Raw genomic sequence first — 17,697 nt, 5'->3', positions numbered from 1 at the left:
CTTTTGCGTTGGCAGGAGTAAACCTGAGGGTGTGTATTTATGTATTTATGTGTGTATCCCTGTCGAACTACACCTCCTCCCTGCTCCAGTCTGCCTTTAATTACATTCTGTTTGTTCCACTCGGGGCGGAGGGTCCTGTAAACTGTTTAGAGCTTTGCGCAGCTTCCTCGTGTTGTGTGACAAGGCTTCATTCAAGGCGGTTAATCCAACCACGGCGTGGGCTACGTGGATGATGAGTCGGAGGCCGCCGACAGCTGCGGCATTATTTACCCGGCGCTAGCACAACAGATAAGCCCATTGAAATTGCAGCCGCTCGTTTCATTGTGGGGAGGCATTAAGGGTGTCTGAAGCTGCCTAATCAGAGGATGCTGGAATAAATAAGCTTTGAGAGGAGGGGCCTCTGATGCACGCTCGCACTCCCTCCCTCCTCCGAGTCATTCGCCTGTCATATTATCTGGGGGGGGTTATTTCATTTTCACTCTTCACATGTCAATATTGCCACTAAAACCTCAAAATTATAAACAAAAAAAGAATTCTTCGGGGCTCCTTTTTTAAGCGTGTTTTTGAATATAAGAGGAGCTAAAATTGCCCCTTACAGGTCCCGAACAGTAACCCTTGAGACGTCTTTCTGATCTTCTCTGAGCTTTGTGTCGTTTTGCTTTCTGCTTGTTGTAAAATGCAATGTTAATTAGAAAAGGCCAGGGTTTGTGTGTGGTGGAGCCACACGCTCGCGCCCGGCGACCCTCTAATTAACGCCCCATGTTAATCGCCCACAGTCGGGCCAATAACAAGCGGCGTGCCGTCAAGTGGATGGCGCCGCCACGCAGCCAGGCCTCGGTGTTTCTCCTCGCCGTTGTGTTTTAGTCAAACCTCTGTGTGTACTTTGACACCTGGAACAGTCGGAGAGCAGCCGGGACTGTTTTTGTGATTGAGATGTCGGCGTTGCACAGCACCATCGCTCCAAATCATCCACAGCTTCGATTAGAACCTGTGTCTATAATTTCTCGCAGCACATTTATTTTTGTCCCCACACCGTGCGCACGTATTAGATCTAATCCATTAGCCTGATCCTACTTTACATACACTGGTTTAAGTACATGTTGGCGAAATATCTTCCCGGTGAATCTGCCGTTCGGGCTGAAATAATGATTTTGATATAAGTTAAGCTGATTTGCCTAAGCTACCGAGTAATTAACTGAACTTAATCATTTCATTTCAATTCATTTCCATTACCTGAATTATTTTCCCAGTCTCTCTCGACTCTGCCTCGCTCTTGTTCCAGGAGCTTCCAAACTCTGTTGCAATACTGACCTCTAGTGTCCGTCGGTCTCTGGGCTCTGAGATTTAAATGTGACATTTTAGCAGGCTCATTGGCAATCCTATCTAAAGTAATGAATCCGCTTTGGACAAACCGCCTGGTCCCAAGCTTTAGCCTCCAGATGCCTGGAGCAGGGATTGCCCAGGATAGGGCAGAGGTAGATTAGGAGCCCGTGTAATGAGAGCAAAAGCATCTCTTTAACCCACCCTTTGTCTTTGCCTCCATCCACCCAGTCGTGGAGGAAAGGGGGGGTAAAGAAACGCTTCTCCGGCCACCTGGCTTTATTTCCCATCATCCTCCCTGCCGGATCTCTTTTCCTTCCTTAGCTCCATCACCTCGCTGGTGATAGACTCACATCCTCAACAGGGAACTGTCAGATCTTTTAGAATGTGGAAGGAAAAACCACAGGCGCTCTGGTGCGCAGCTCACAGGTAATAGGCATAATAGGGTCATGCCTGCATTTAATAAACAATTACCCATCTATAATAGATGAGTCCTGATCCTCGGGCCCACCGCTCGGCCTGGGTTCGGCAGAATAAGACACCGAAAGACGGAAGATGAATGAATAATGCAGGCGAGATGCCCATCAGAGTACTCAAAAGCAGGGGCCCATGCAGCGCCAATTATCCGTCTTGGCTAATGACCATCATCCCGATGCTCTCCCCCACCACCCCCCAACATCTCACCCCCGTGCCTAAATCTGACATTTACCCAGCTCCCGTTTGCCAAAACAGGAATTGGTTTTTTTTTTGGCACGGCGAGGTTTTCTCCAGAGTCACAGAAGAACGGGGAGGACCCCCTCCTCAGCAGCGGTCCTTTAACCAAGGTCAACCAGATTACAGAAGGTTAAAGTGTGTTGAGGGGGTGTCACTTGGATTAGCATACAACTCTGACAGAGCGAGGTAATTAAAGCTAGCAGAGAGCCGCCGTGGCCAGGTGGAATGGGTTTGCATCTGTGCTGCATGAATGGGCGGCCATGAGACGATCTTTGGAGCCCAGGAAGAGCGGGGCTGCTGCTCGGGGCCCTCGCCGGGCTGCTTCATTAGCAGAGCCAGACGTGGGGCGAAATTCTTACTGATAAAGACCAATATTTTTTTGGGATATTGTGCAGAAAGTCAGCAGCAGCTCACGCCGGCGCTGCGCCCAAAACCACCGAATTGGAGATAAAAACACACTCGCCTGGCAAAGCCAAACACACGGCCAACAATGTGGCGCTGCCTGACAGAGTGGAGCCTTCCAGGACGCCGCGCCGCTGTTGGATTTTCTCTTTTTTCTCCACAGAGAAAAGAACTCCTCCTGGCTTTTGTTTTACTTTTACGCTGCGTTAATAGCGGCTAATCAAATTGTTCAAAGTTTCCAGAAAGAGACTTCATTAACAATTGAACAGAGTGCAGCTCTAAGTGTGACCGTTGTGGAGCCTTCCTCCTATATAAGCCCACGTATTGTGTTATCTTCTAATCGCATGGAATATACTTTCTGCATGCAAGGATATTGTAAGCTATTAACATATGCACAAAAAAGCGAGCCCCATAATTGTCCCTTTTTACCGTTTAATCCGAGTACTGGAAGATACAGCAGAGATCACATTAACATTTACATTTCTGAACCCCCCCCCCCCCTCTTCGGTTCAGCTGCAGCTCTCAGTTCCGGCATCTCGTCTGCCTTTACATTCTATCAGGCTGTATTAATGCTGCATATGGAACTCCAGTGTCTGCTGCTGCCTCCATTTACATTTTCCTAATGATGTGCTCTGGTTTCTCCTCCGCTATCCGCCTGTCCTTCCCTTCACCTCCAGCCCCCGGGCCCGCCGTGATTTAAAACACACAACTGCCCTGCCGTTTTACTGGGGAATAACACAAAGCGTGGGCCGGGACACCTTCGGTCACCCCGGCCCCCATCTGTTGCACATCTGGAAGTGGTGCGCCGCAGCAGTAATTGGAAGTCAATTTGTTTGAAGTTATGTATTTGGCATCTGGCTCGATTCATAAAATCCCTGGAAATCGCATTTAATTTTACAGCATCCCCAGAAACTCCGGGCCCTTTTTTTTTTCCTTTCGGCCTCTTTTGTGCTCCAACCTTAATGCATGTGGGGCCACGCCGCTCGGCTGACGTGGAAGTTTGTTGAGCAGCGGTCAGGGTGTGGTCTTTAATAAAAGCAGCATGAGGGCCAACGTCCCAACGTTGGGATGGATTGCAGCAGTTCCCCTGGAAACAACATGCATGGAGTTTTCTTCTGAAACTCCGATCTTCTTTTCTTTTTCGTCTGGGGTGGGTTTGAGAAGACAGAGAAGAGGTTTGGTGTTGTTTGTCACCCATCTCTGAGCTGCAGCTGAAAATAGATCCAATCTCAGGTGTTTTTTTTTCCCCGATGCCACTCTGCAGGCTGTCAGATTGTTATTCTCACTCAAATTTCACCTCATTTGTGCACTTGTCGTAGTCCAGATGCGGAGGATGGTTCCGAGCTGGTTGCTTCCCAAGCTGCATCTTGCTGAGACGCACGCCTGGCACTGCGCCCGTTGGACGAGCCTGTTTGTGTTTGCACGCTGACACTTTTCTTTAGGCTTGTTTGTCAGCGCGAGAGCGTGGCCCGCGAGCTCTCGCGTGCTCCCAGGTAAACTCGGCTGGAGGTGATTAAGAGCCGCCGGCGGGCTCGACAGGTGAGCGCGTCGCTGCACGTCTGCCGCTGCAGCATCTGCACAGGTGACAGCTTCTCCTGCTCAGTGTTGCTGTCAGAGCCGGTAGATGGTGGTGGTGACGGGACGGCTGCTGGGAGGTCGGAGTTGTCACTTTGCTTCTGTAGATTTGCCGGTTTACAGGAAAACTTGTAGGTTGTACCACAAAACACAGCGGCTCCTTAGTTAAAGATGCTTTTGAGCAAGATTATGATTTAATTTGAATCTCTTAATTCCGAACTGCCCGCTGTTTTGTGTCGCTCTCCTGCCTCGGCTGTGAAACACAATCCGCTGCTGCCACCTGCTGGTGTAAACACGACACAACACCCGCCCTTGTGGGAATGAGGTCATCCTTTTTGATGGAGACCATTTTGCAGAGCACACAGAATTAAAACCATAAACACAATGTGGAAAAAACATGCAAAGGTAGCAGACAGAAGCGAGAGGAATCGTACACGGGCTCGCAAAATTGTACAAATTGGTTTTTAAATGCTGGGATTTGTGCTCCACCTGTACAGCTCCCGTCCTGACAGAGAGCCTCCGCTCAGGCCGCTACAGACTTTTATTTCCCGCATGTTTCCAAACGCGTGGGCTGATGAGCTGTGATATTCCAAATAAAAACGTCAGCTGTTCTGATGTCACCGTTGCCTCATCCGACCACAGCTCCTTTTGAAGCCTGTGCACGACCGGCCCTCAACTTTGCCCGTGATTGCCTTTGATATGTGGGGGAATGAATTGATTAACGAGTTTTATTCTTTTTGAGGGGAAAATGCTTTGTCCCTCGAGACGGATATAAAAGGATTTAGGAAATATCTCAATAGTTGTTATTTTTTTGTGTTTTTTGTTTTGAGCCGTCGTTAAGTTATATTCTCATCCCGTAACTGCATTAGTTAATTACCCACGAATAAGAAATATCGCTCATCACTTTGTAGCAGAATGGCTGCACTCCAAAAGGATTGATCAGTTCACTCTTGTTTGCAAGGATTTCGATTTCACTATCTGCCTTTGATGCTCGGGAAGTCTAAACCCGGTCTGCTGTATCAATAATGCTGCACTGTGAGATTAGAAACTAAAATATGAACGATTTTTGAATGATGCGGCAACACAAATCAGCCCCTGATGAAGTTTTGCACAACTGTGTCAATAAGTTTCCTGCAAACTTCATTCATTTGAGCTTATGATCATTTTTCCCACAGTGGGAAGGGAAGCAGAGCTCCACCGTGCTTACCTCAAAGTAAATTTTCTTAGACTGAGCTAACAGCTCTTTATCCCCTGTCATTATTCATCCTCGAGGGCTCATCAGCTCACATCATATAGGCTCATCAGAATTATTACTCCTTTTCTACTCATCTTTATTATCCAATTTTCCTCCTCTCTGCTCGTTTCCCCCCACTCGTTGCCAATCAGCCACCTTGGAAGTAGATCCTTCATCTTCCTCTGTGAAACTTTCTGGCCTTTTGTTCATCGTTGGAGCCCGTCGCTGTCCAAGCTGAGCGTTTTAAAAAACAATAAATAGTATTTGGGGTTAAAATTGATTTGTATTGTTGAACATAAAAAGCCAGATTTGAGTATATTGAAAAAAGGGGTTTATTATGTTTTTCCCCACCCCCTACGAATAGAATAAAAAAGTTACAATGTTAGATAATAATATATATCTTTTTTAACAAATTAATGGATTAAAACATACATAAATATACCAAGACATGTAACAGACTTACATCCAAGGACATGTTAGACATTGTGGTCAGTACATTTACAGTGTTTAGACAAGACATTAGAACATTTACAGTAAGGCACGCTACCAGATCCTATTTTACAACTGTTCTTCTGAAGTCATGGTTGTTGGTTTCGGTGTTGGCACAGTGGATTTATCCTCACACTCAGTACGTTTACGTGACACTTGAACTGACCTTAACTGGACAACGGAAGCGCAGGGAAACTGGTTAATCCGACTAATACTGAAGTTCTCCGCATCCAACCGAGGCGATTGGAAATCAACCTGCTCCGCATGTATAAACAAGACACAGCTGGATTAATCTGTGCATGTAAACGTACTGAGCGTCTACGGCATCGTTTACAAAAATATAGATGTGCTGTATATATAAAAACAACAGTCGGCACTTATTTTACGTTGTATTTGCAAATGTCTCCCTTTTTCTGACGGGTCTGTTTCTGCTCTCTGGGAGGCAGAGGAACACTTTGGCTGGAAGTTAGAAGGAACAGGAGGTCCTGGATCCTGTTGCTGTTCCCTCAACGTAGCGCTCGGAGGGGCGTCCTCAGGTGTGCGAGCTGTCCTTTCAGGTGCGTGCAGCCCTCGGGGTCACCAGAGCGAGCGGTCAGTGCGTAAAAAGCTCTGGCTTTGTCCTCTGTGGCGGGGTTGTCACAGTGAGATGAACGTCACGCCCCTTATAGGTCGTCGCCCTCGGCGGAGCTAAAGCTGGTCCTGCGGCTGCTGTCCTTGGAGGCGGCTCCAGGGGAGCCCGCGGAGAGGAGCGGGTCGGCGCCGAACGGCGAGAGCGGGTCGTCCATCAGGATCTCGTCCAGGCGATGCTCCTCTTTGAGCGTGGAGCTGAAAAAGTCTGTGAAGTGGGACAGCGGGTCGGAAAAGGTGGTGCAGGAATCTGCCCCTGTGACGTGATCCTGCGCGCCGCTGGCAGCCGGGAGGTTCGAGACCCCGGCCGCCACTATCCGCTGGAGGTACTCGCTGTTTGGATCCTCCTGGTAGAGGGGGGGCTGCTGGGGTTGCTGGGCCTGGGGCGACAGCTGCTGCTGCTGCTGCTGCTGTTTGAGGAGATGGGAGGACAGCTCCATCGTACCCAGGGCGGTTGCCATGTTCGGGAGGCCGTGTGCTCGTGCCTGAATCTCCAGCTCCTGGGAAAGAAAAGGAAATGTGGTTGGAGTAGAAGAAATCAAACCACAACTTTCTCTCACAGAGCGTCCCGGGCCACGGTCAGGGAGGTCGTTATGGGAGCCGTTACTGCCAGTCTGAGGCGGCAGTTCTGGGATCATTCCGACCCTTTTCTGGGATTGCGGAATTTTTTGTTTTTCCCATCATCGGGCGACGATGAAATGATGTATTTTTGGTGGCATTTGGAGTTTTATGACCAATCACTCAAGAAACAGTTGTCTTTGTGTTCATTCGGGAAGGGGGGGGGGGGGGGTAGCTCAGGTTTGGGGTTGGAAAGCTTTTGAGGTGGAACGTTGGGGCTGATTGAATCCGGTGGCCTGAACAGTATCGGATCTGAAGATCTGACTCTTGTTATCTGCCGGTATTTCCGCCTGCGCGTTCATGTCACGTCCAGTCACTGTGTGCAGAGTTGCCATAACAACCAGCTGTGCTGAAGGGCTTCTATGTACAGTTGAGCAGCAATCAGCTCATATCTGGTAAGGTCAAGCGGGGGGGGGCCACTGAGCACAACACCCACCGTGTCAGGTTCTAGTACCTGGATCCTCAGCAGCAGCCTCCTGTTTGCCTGCTCCAGCTTCTTCTGACGGCTCTCCAGCTCCCGAGCGTGCTGCTGCTCCTTCTGCAGCCACCTTATGTACTCCACCGAAGCCTTCAAGATGGTACCTTTGTTCCAGCGCATGTCACTGCGGGGAGGGGAAGAGAGATAACCTGTTAGCTCCCCCCGATATGAGATATCCTCCACCAAAAAAAAACCTAGAAAAAAAAAAAACCTAGACAAGTTTTAAGGTTCCCCCCTTTTTATGATCTGAATAGGAAATGGTGATCTACACCGAGGAATGATTCATCCTTTGACATTACATGAGGACACTGAATGGGAATTTTAATAGAATAGTAAAGTAGGTATGTGGAAAGTCCATTCTCATACCTCCTTGTCTGGTAAAATTAAACCCGGAGTAAAAATACGCACGAGAAAATGAGCTAAGTAGCAAGACGGATGTGGGGTGGGGGGGCCGCACTTAACTTGAGGTTGAAGAGTGCAACTCGTTCTTTTGCAGATGATATTGCTTTTTTTAAAGGTAAAGGGGATCCTAGTAAAATTGTCCATTCCCACGTGAGTGAGACGTCGGTCTGATCAGCGCTAATAATCTCCTTGATGCCGTGTTAATGGGGTGACGCCAGCGCTAACCCCCCCATTTAAATTTGACGCAAAGTTCAATTGTGAACGATGGCCGGTGGATTTCCGTTCAGCTCCGCGCTCCGTGTACATCAGGCTTTGATTCACGCGGCGCGGCCCGCTAGCTCGCGTTTGACCCACCCCCTCATTCATGTGAGCCCAGGAAGAGGACACAGCTCTTGATGAAATTAGAAGTTGGAGTGAGCACTTGAAGTCTGGCTAAACTGCTCTACTTATTTAAATACAATGGGAAGAATCTGTTGTTGGTTAAACTGCGATGTCTCTCCGTCCTTGTGCAACAGAGTGGAATGTTACGGCTCGCCCGAGCGACTTACGGGTCGTTTGACTTTGGTATGAGTGTCCCCAGCTCTTTAATCCTGTAGTTGATGTTGTATCTTCTTCTTCTTTCAACTAGGAATGAAAGAAAGTGGGAGATGTCAGGGCTGCTGTCAACAGATGGCCCTCTGACAGCAAGGAGAACTGTCTTATCTTCATGAAAATGAAGCCAACTCCTGATATTTGCAGGGCGAGAAGAGGAAGTGTTTCTAAGGTTTCAACTAAGCTTCCACATTAACTCACATCTCCTGGAGTTACAGCTTAATATTAAGCAACTTTTGAAGAGGACAAAATGGATAAAAGTGGATTGGCTCGTGATCAAATGCAGACACGGAGCTGGCAAAATCTGAAACGATCTTAAAATCTGTCCTCTAGTCGTGTCTAGTCGTGCGACATCATCGGTGCTTCGACTGAGCGTCAGAACAAGACCATGAACGCACAGCGATCTATACAAAGACGTCTCTTTTTATCTGTCGGGTTACAAAGGCAAGCATAAGTTAGTAGGGACAATACTCCTCCTTCTGGGACACTGATAAGGACCTCTTGTGTCCATATCCAAACAGCCTTGTCTGAGTAGCAGCTGGGAATACTCACTCAAATTATGGTTGTCCTTTTTCTGCCTCTCTTTGGCGATCACTCTTGTGTCGTGTTCTGTAGGGGGGAACAAATTGATTAGCAAGGCACACTAATTTTGGAGCAAAAAGACAACGAAGACGAGACGGCACAAAGGCTCCAGTGAGGGGACAAGACAGTCGTTTGGTTTGAGGAGGTTGAGCGGCGGGGTCAGGGGGAATGTGTTCAGTTCATCAGCTCCCAGACACCAGTTTAACCTCCTTACACACACTCGTCTGCACTGAAAGAGTCTACTCTACCCCCCTTCAGCCAGTCTGGAGCTCATTGTGTCCCCCCCCCAAAAAAATGGTCGCCTTTAAACCACTTACTCCATAATCAGGACAGTTAAGCAATTCTAATCTGCTTGAGAGAGTGAGAGGCAAAAATTCCAGGGCACCCCTATTTGTGTTCACATTCTTTCAAATTACGTAATTGGGAGGCCGAGATTGGATTTCCTAATTTGTCCCTGTTGATTCACTCGGGACAATTTCAACTCTGTGGAACGGGCTATTGTCCCCTCAGACCTCACTTGAATGAAACAGATGGCAATTTACTTATTTGCCTGTGGAGAGTGAAGGCTTCTTCAGGCATGCTTTCTGTTTCCTAAATCAATTAGGCCCCTTTGCTCCATGCGTGACATTAATAAGAAACATTTTTGAAGGGCGCTTTGTGTTTTTAGCTACGTAACTAAAAGTCTACACGTTTCTACGGGGGCCCGTTGGCTGACAAGCGGGGCCGCTGTTCGTCACACCTCACACATAAATGAGCTCACTCACTTGTCTGCAACGTGCCTGATGCGTCGAACCGGGCTTCATTTTGGCAGGAGACACAGAAAAGGTGCTGCTTTTTTTAGCTAGCGCTGCGGCGCAGAGACAACGTCTCTCATTTTGAATAAAGTATCAATTTCTTGGACTACCTGGATAGCTTTTTTCAGCAGCGTGAATATATAATATTGTTTGTTGAGAAGTTAGTTGTTGGATCAGTGCTAGGTTATAAGGTCATACCTGTGTATTCCCTTTTTACAGTGAGCTTTGAGGGGTTAGATGTGGGGCTCATTCCACCCTTAGCGGCATTCATACCTTGTTCACCCCCATAGACGTCCAACATGCTGCCACTGAGGGACACCTAGGAACAAAAACAGAGCGGAGAACAGAGAAAGGGTCAGACATTGCGATATTGAGATGATCGTCACAGAATGTAAAGATAAATAACTAATGTTTAACCCTTCCTGCATCTGACCCTGGCCTCCAGCTGACAGCCTCTGAGATCTGATTGGCAGGAACGCGGCGCCTCGCTCCGCTAATGCCACCGTTTTCAAACCCCCTCCACTTGAAAGGGTCCTCACCACAGAGCCGTACTCTGTGTTGAAAATAGCACCCCAGGAGATGAAAAGGCTAGCTGGGTCAGCTGGGGAACAGAGGCAAAACTGTTTTCCTACGGCTGGCTTCATGACTGGGACAAGCATGCTTCTGATGTCCGATAAGATGTCTTTTCATGGACTCCAGAGGGGCATGGCGTGCTGATACACATGTGTATCTAATTCATTTTTTTTTTTTGCATGGATGGGAAAATGTTGCAGAAGTCATCATGCATTCCAAGATGCGCTCAGTCAATTTGGGCTCCAACACGCGTGGCGAATCGAACGCCGCGATAAGGCCGCACGTCAAGTGGAGATGAAAAGGAGCGGAATGCAAGAGGATCCCAAACAGTGGTGAAACAAAACAGAGGAAACTGCAGACAGCTCAGATACATGCAGTGAGCTTGAATGTGTGTGTGTGTGTGTTTTTCTTCATTATCTCAAGAAAGCCAGTGAAGTGGAGGAGGAGGAGGAGACTGAAGTGCTTATCAAAATGAAAGATTGCAACAATTCCCCGTTACTCCCGTTGTAATCACTTCAATCCCGCCACCGTCCGTGTTCCTGGATGTGTTGACACGGTGGAGCGATGTGACGCATCGGGCTGTATGACTAATTAGGAAGAATTGATCCGTTTAAGCATGATATCATTTCAGAACAAGCCCGCAGGGAGTGGACCGTGTGCATTAGGCCTGATTCGATGGCTCAGTAATTCTGTCCTCGTCTCAAACATCCTGCCTCCCTTATTCCTCCTCGTCTCCGCTCTCATCCCTCACCCTCCTCGCCTCCCCCACCTCCCCCGCCACACTATCTGTAGTGTTTTGCTCCATTATCCTTGTGTATGCTCCTTTGTATGCGCCAGTCTGTGCCCCATTTTATTTAAGGCGTCGGAGCAGATTCCCGGTGCTCCCATCCCACAAACCAGCTCAGTGTTTAGCTCAGGTGTTGCTACATTCTTTAGCCAAATGCAGCCCTTGTCTCACAGCTTTTCCTACACATAGTTCTTGTCTTCCCAAGAATGCGTCTCTGTAAGACGTTTTCTGCACGCGTAGCTTATCGCGCTAGCAAGATGCCTGCTTGACTTAATCTGCATTGTTGACCTTCTTGAGCAATGTGGGAAAATGTTGCTAAGCCACAATGAACTTTGACTCAGCTCTCAACTTAGGCTGACCTCAAGTGAACACAGGTTTCCCCCACACACACTTTTTCCAAGCCAGACTGGGCCTGAAGGCTTTGGGTGGAGGGTCCTGGAAACCTGACTGCGGTAGCGTGTTAGCATGTTTAATCGGCGTTGGCGAGAGGTTATTGTAATTCATACTTACATTGTTTTGCATTATGATGTTAGGCTCCATGCAATCCAAGCCTCCATCATTGAAACCGGATTCAAGACTAATGAGGTCATCAATAACTTCATCCATTGGAAACTAAAAGAAAACAGTAATGACAGTGTAGTCATGGACACGCTTGTGATGAGCTTTTTACCAGATTTGCAATACTGTCAGAGTTTGATTCTTTTGAAGTCTCAACATTCAAAACCAAAATAGACACAACAAAGGGGAGGGGCTGTGCAGAGTTTAATCCAATAACGGATTAGCTCTCCATCGCCATGTCGTTCGGGTTAGTTAGCAGCATGGACATGCAACGATTATTAGTTTCCTCCTTTGAAATAGTTCTCTCATCAGAGACTGCATGTTTGAAGTTATTGATGAGCACATCAGAGAGACAGAGAGATCAATAACGGCCTGACGTTGTTTAGATGATGTTTTGGGGGGGTTTTGAGCTTCAGACCCAGTGATAGATGAATAATGCACTCCTTAGTGGAGGATTTCTGACAGTTTACAGTGCTACAAATATTACAAAATCAACAATAAAAAAGAAGAAATTGCAGCCTGCGGTTTATGGTTCGTGACTCGTCTAGTTCAGATCGTTGGCCTTTTCCCGTCAGCGTGACGCATTTTCGCTCCTTTCAGTTTCAGTTTCTCATTCCTCAGCCCCCCTCCACAAGCTTTGCTTTGCTCAACTCACCTCGCTGTCGTGGTTGGTCATGGTGAGCAGAGTAACGGGGCTGTTGGGGTTGCTGCCATCGCTGACCGGGGCCACGTGGCCGTTCCTCATGATTGGCACGGTGGCCAGCGCCTGGCCAGGAGGGTGAGGGTGCGGGACGGCGTGGCCCTGCCCGGCCGAAGAGGCCAACTTGGAGCCGAGCGTGAAGTACTGCTTGACCTGCTGGTTCTGGCTCTGGTGGAGGTGGAATTTGGAGTTCTCCAGGTGGCTTTGTACCTGTGGCAGGAAGCAGACGCCCATTCAGTAAGTTTGGAAGAGAAGCTTTGTGTACGTTTGACTCCCACCAGAGGCGTCCGGATCCTCTGTTGGGTTTACGAGTAAACGCAGAGTTGCCCTGATGAGACGAGCCACTGCTAACATTTGTTTCTGTGTGAGAATTCGTAACCATTCTTGAGGCTCCTGTTGAGCAAAATATTATACTTAATACCAGATCCTGGTGATAATCATGAGGTTATTTTAAAAAAAAAAAAAAAATTCACACCTACGAGAGCGACATGAAAAGTCTGGGAAACAAAACTTTGTCCATTAAGTGAATCAAAACACTATAAAACTGAATGGCGTAAGTTCCGATCTTACATTTGAAGCTCTGGTCGCGTCCCGCATGGTGTAGTAGCTGCAGTCAGTTAAGTGTGGCATTCTCAGGAATAGAGAATCTCTTCGGGGTGGTTTGGGCTGGCAGCAGGTCAACGTTAGGAATCCAGATCTGCTGCTGCTGCTACTGTCTTGTTGAGCTGCTGACTTCCCAGCGAGCGCCTGTACTTCCCAGTCCCCCTACCAGTGCCTTATAAAGGGCCCTAAGTGAGCTAATTAGGGCCAAAGCTGGGGGTAAGCCTTTATGTTGTCCAGCATGATAATCACTTCAAACACCAGACTGTCAGATCACCGTGGTTTGATCACTGCAGGATGTCTGCCTTTAGTGACTATCACTAATTTATGTGGACCGCCCTTTTCTGTCTCACTGACCAATCAGCAGCCACTGTCCAGAGTCCTCTGCTCCTTGCTCCAGGGGTAGTGGCCACACAATTGACCCTTGTTCCCCAAAGGGGGTTTTAAATAACCTCATCATTGCCATTTTTAACAAAGTCTCCTCATTAATTTATTCTTTTGAGTTTTAATGGTTTAGTATTTGGATTTCCTCCCAACTAAATGTTAATAGGCGCGTTCTGATGACTTTACGCCTATACTGAGGGTTGTTTTTGAGGTGAGAAAATTAATAATGTAGTTAATTAAGTGATCTGGGCTGTTTAAAAATGAATGAAACTATGTAGAAATGATTATTAATATTATTATCACAGCTAATTTTCTTTGTATTTTTCTTCACATTTGTGTTCACTGTTTTGTTCTTACTTTAGCAAATCAATTGGAAGTAAACTCTGATAAGCCCTGACATGATGTTTGAAACATTTAGTGACAGTTTTCTTTTGGAACTGATTGTCAGCATTATAGTAAAGAATTACATTTTTACAAATTCTTTCATCTGACTTCTCCAATAATCCATGTAAGAGTTCTGGAGACAAACGAGCATAGACACTGGCACTTAGTTTAGCTATGGAAAAAACCCACAATGAATTTTTGGAGATTTGATTAGTTAGTTTATAACTGCTTATTGCCTGCTCAGTAACGTGTATAAGGGCTAATTGACAACTAGCACGATAGAGCTAAAATGCAATGACTTGGGCACAAAATCGGCATTAAGTTGTCCCGGACAGCTAGACTAGCTGCCGCTGTTCAGCTAAGATCATCACAGTCCGCAACAGTAGGTGACTGAGAGCTCTTATCTGACTCGTCCCAGCTGAACAAGATAGTGTTTGTTAGCCAATCACCATTTTCTTTCCCACTACAGATAGAGGGCCAGATGCCAGGGCCGCTTCACACCACGTCTGCTCTGTGTGACAACCGTTTGTCCTGGTTTCACTTCAGCATTCTCACTACTGTAAATGCCGGAGACACGCTTGTTATTCACTTAAGGGGATCTGATTAGATTTGAGAGGTATTGGCGCTTTAGCCACCGAGGCCAACTCCAACAAGGGCCGGCCTGTGCATGTGTGGCACGCTGGAAAATTATCGATGCTCGGCAGACACATAGTGCAGGACTCAGATCAGAATCTAATAAATCAGGGCCGGTTTGGGATCGTATGGACCTTTCTGATGTCCGACGCCCTTTTCCCTGCTCAAGACGTCAGGCAGCACCTGCACAGACGTCAGTGGCGTCCAGAAGGTTGGCGCTCCACTTCTGAGCCTTGTTACTCATCGGATACGGAGGCATTTATCCACTCCTCCTGTATTTTATTAGCTACTCACACATCAGCTCGAGACACACAAGCTAGAAAAGACAGGGACCTTCGACGTCCCCTCGTCAAACACACGTTTCAGTTTTTTCAGTCACAGAAATTGGCCACGTGCCAAATCCAATCATCGTATGTCCAAGCTGTCTTATAGAATCAGTTTAAACAAGTTCATGCACTTGCAATTAAAACATCAACATTTTGCATGCCAGTTTTTCCCGTCCCTGCCAACATCTCGCTGCAAAGCCCTCAGGAAGCCTCAACAACCCCAAGTGGCTCCTGCCTGCATGCTAAAGGTTAAAAAGCATTTTAATAGCGTTTTACCTTTTAGTTTACAGGTGCAACTCTGTAGTCCCACTGCCATACGGCTCTCATTGTGTCCTAAACAGACGCATTTGCAGGTGTTTTTTTTGTTGTAAAGGGACAGCTCTTGCCTAAGTAAGTTTCACTCTTACCCAAGTTCTCCTTTCACTTCAAAAAAAAAACCCCAGCTACTTTTGTAACACTGCGACTTCAAATCACTGTACAAATGACGGACAAAACCTAGAAGGCGTTTTGGCTTCGTTTCTTTAAAATGCCCTTTATTCTGCAACAGAATTAGGGAATGTGGAGCCACGACGCCCGTTTATTTTACCGCCGCTTTTCCCATCTCTGAGCGACAAAGATAAGAGGAACAAAAAGCCTTCCCAGACGAGCTCACTGTAGTTTCTGCTGAGCCTGCTATCCAGCAAATAGCTTGAACCACACGCCCACAGTTGTGAAATCCGAGGAAGATAAGAAAATGATAACAAAGTGATCAAGAAGGATTGGATTCCACAGTGGCGTGTCGGTTGTTCTGGTTGGGCGCTCCTCTCCCTACCTGTAGAGGCTGGGTGTCTGTCAGGGCGCCCATTCCGACCACACAGGAACGACCCCTGGCTCCCAGCGCGGCGGCGCCTCCTGCCACAGGAGCAGCGGAGCGGCACGGTGACAACTGTGAGCGTGTGTCACACAAATGTTGGGGGAGAGGAAGAAGAGCTTCTGTGCTCCTTCCTGAGCTTTTGCAGAAATGTCAGAAGAGAAGGCGCATCAGCTTATTTGGACGCCGCGTGGGCCATTTCCTGGCTCTGCGTGTGTGTGTTTGGTTAGAGAAAGGCCTGACAGAAGCAGAAAAGGAGTTCAGCGGGGTTGGTGTGTGGTTGAGAGAGTGTGTGACTGCAATAAGTAGACAGACTAGGGGTCCCTGCTTCCCACTTCCCTTCCTTCAGAGGATCCAACCGAGCTCAGCACATTTTCCCAGGTTATCTCGGCGACACCCGCTTCCCTCGGAAGGCGCCTCAGCCGTCAGACTACAGTCAGAGCTTCAGCTGCGGCCGTGACACACAGGCGGCGTAATCTGCACGGAACACTGCGGACCTCCGCAGATTACTGCTCACAGAATTCCGAGAGGCAGCAAAAGTGAAAGAGGTCAGAGCCGCTGCGTTGGGAAGACCTTTCAAAACAAATCTACCCTCCACGTAAACCTACAGTTTGCTGTAAAGTGGCCAGATGTTTGAGAATCCAGATGCTTGACTTCCACCTTCGCGTTAGCCGCGTGCTGCTACGTTTGGTTCTGTATGACGTCACTACAGCTGAAGCCTCCAGATAGAAGCTGGGGTCAGAAGAGCGTCATTCATGCTGTGGTGTGCTGATGCGCGCCCTCACCACCACCCAAGTGTGTCCTCACTGGCTGGTTTTTTGAGGGGGGGGCTGGTCTGTGGGTGGAGCCACAAGTGCTCACCTTTGTTAGTCCCCCTGCCTGGCATGTTTTAAACATCAGGGACTTCCTGTAAGAGCCTGCCCGCTTCTGAGACAACACATCAAAGTGCAGCTCCCAGATCTGAAGACTGTTTTATCCTGCTAGAAAAGGAATTTATAATGGACACGGCAGCAGTGCACTTTTAATGATTCTAACATGAATTAAATATTGCAGTCATTTTAAGTGGATTACACGTGAAACTGTGTGTTTGCTACCTTGGTGAAATATTGAATTTATACAAAAAAAAAAATGCTCTTCCAGAGTGATGTAAAGAAAATTAAAACTCCCACCTGAAGACAGAAAATCCCCAATTGATTTCTAATCGGATGCGGCACAATTTTATAGAGGTGAAGGCGCTCGTTAGCTTGCATTTTTGATACACTGCAGAAGGTCACGCGCAAGTCAACAATGTACGTCTGCCGATGGTAAACCTTTGACAATCATACCATCTTAATTAGCCCAGCCTTCCTTCAATTTCAAATATTTCTAATGAACAATTGCTCTGACCAGTTGACCAGGCTGTAATCCACCCTCGCCGTTGGGACCGTCAGTCCCGCGTCGCCCTCAGAACACAAATCAATAATAATAATTAGCATCTGCATATATTTGTGTTGACGCGGTTGGACGTCTCTTTTGGAAACGAGCGATTTTCGGATGAATTTACAAGTGCCGAACACGTTGCTCCCAGCAGGCGTGGGGTTTTTTTTTTTTCTGTTTTTTTGAATATTCTAATCCGAAAGACATCACATGCTGAGGCAAAGAGAGCTGAGGTGAAAAATGCAATGGAGCCTGTACCCGGTGTAGAGGACATTTAATTAGATGAAATGGAATAATACGATTTTTGCAGCTAAATCAATTAGGACACGTTTTTCGCTCAGCAGTGAAAAGGAGCCTGTTTACAGGAACACCTGAGAAAGATTTTCCTCTGCTCACATGCATGTGTGCACCATGAGCACATGCAACACGGCCCCTGCATTCCAAAAATAAAGCTCACATACCTTCTTTAAGTCCTCGAGGCTGCACAGTAAACACTGTGTCTTTTTTTTTTCTGTCTTTCACGATCAATCAGTTCTTCTATCTACGTTGTAACCACACAACTGGACACCAGCTAGGCCCATGTGTCCCATCCTGGACAATCTGGAAAATATTGTTCTGTTCTTTCATTTGAACCCAAGATCCTGAAATTATGGTGTGATT

At 47.4% G+C, this 17,697-nt stretch overlaps 1 protein-coding gene across 8 annotated transcripts; it reads right to left on the bottom strand.

The window, feature by feature from the left end:
• Positions 1-5,553: 5,553 nt before the first annotated feature.
• Positions 5,554-15,737, bottom strand: tfec (transcription factor EC). Of its 8 annotated transcripts, none has more exons than XM_029825460.1 (8): positions 15,583-15,737; positions 12,400-12,654; positions 11,697-11,798; positions 10,025-10,145; positions 9,003-9,059; positions 8,408-8,483; positions 7,416-7,581; positions 5,554-6,861 (listed from the first exon to the last, which is right to left on the bottom strand). In XM_029825460.1, exons 1-8 carry the CDS (start codon positions 15,613-15,615, stop codon positions 6,397-6,399), a joined length of 1,275 nt encoding a protein of 424 aa, XP_029681320.1. In that variant the 5' UTR covers positions 15,616-15,737; the 3' UTR covers positions 5,554-6,396. The 8 variants fall into 8 exon arrangements, with proteins under 8 accessions (XP_029681320.1, XP_029681325.1, XP_029681318.1 ...); XM_029825465.1 differs by lacking the exon at positions 15,583-15,737 and adding an exon at positions 15,048-15,489; XM_029825458.1 differs by lacking the exon at positions 15,583-15,737 and adding an exon at positions 13,015-15,034.
• Between the last annotated feature and the right edge of the window lie 1,960 nt (positions 15,738-17,697).

The sequence above is a fragment of the Takifugu rubripes genome, chromosome 18, assembly GCF_901000725.2.
Source record: "Takifugu rubripes chromosome 18, fTakRub1.2, whole genome shotgun sequence".
In the NCBI taxonomy this organism is placed as follows: domain Eukaryota; kingdom Metazoa; phylum Chordata; class Actinopteri; order Tetraodontiformes; family Tetraodontidae; genus Takifugu; species Takifugu rubripes.
This window is presented reverse-complemented; position numbering and strand designations above follow the sequence as displayed.

Bases quoted from the DNA above. Each gene is read 5' to 3' on its own strand.
- tfec (XM_029825458.1), bottom strand. From the start codon at position 13,074: ATGCCACACTTAACTGACTGCAGCTACTACACCATGCGGGACGCGACC. The intron at 11,799-12,399 runs GTGAGTTGAGCA...GTTTTCTTTTAG, and splicing joins TGACCAACCACGACAGCGAG to TTTCCAATGGATGAAGTTAT. The intron at 10,146-11,696 runs GTAAGTATGAAT...TTTTGTTCCTAG, and splicing joins ACATCATAATGCAAAACAAT to GTGTCCCTCAGTGGCAGCAT.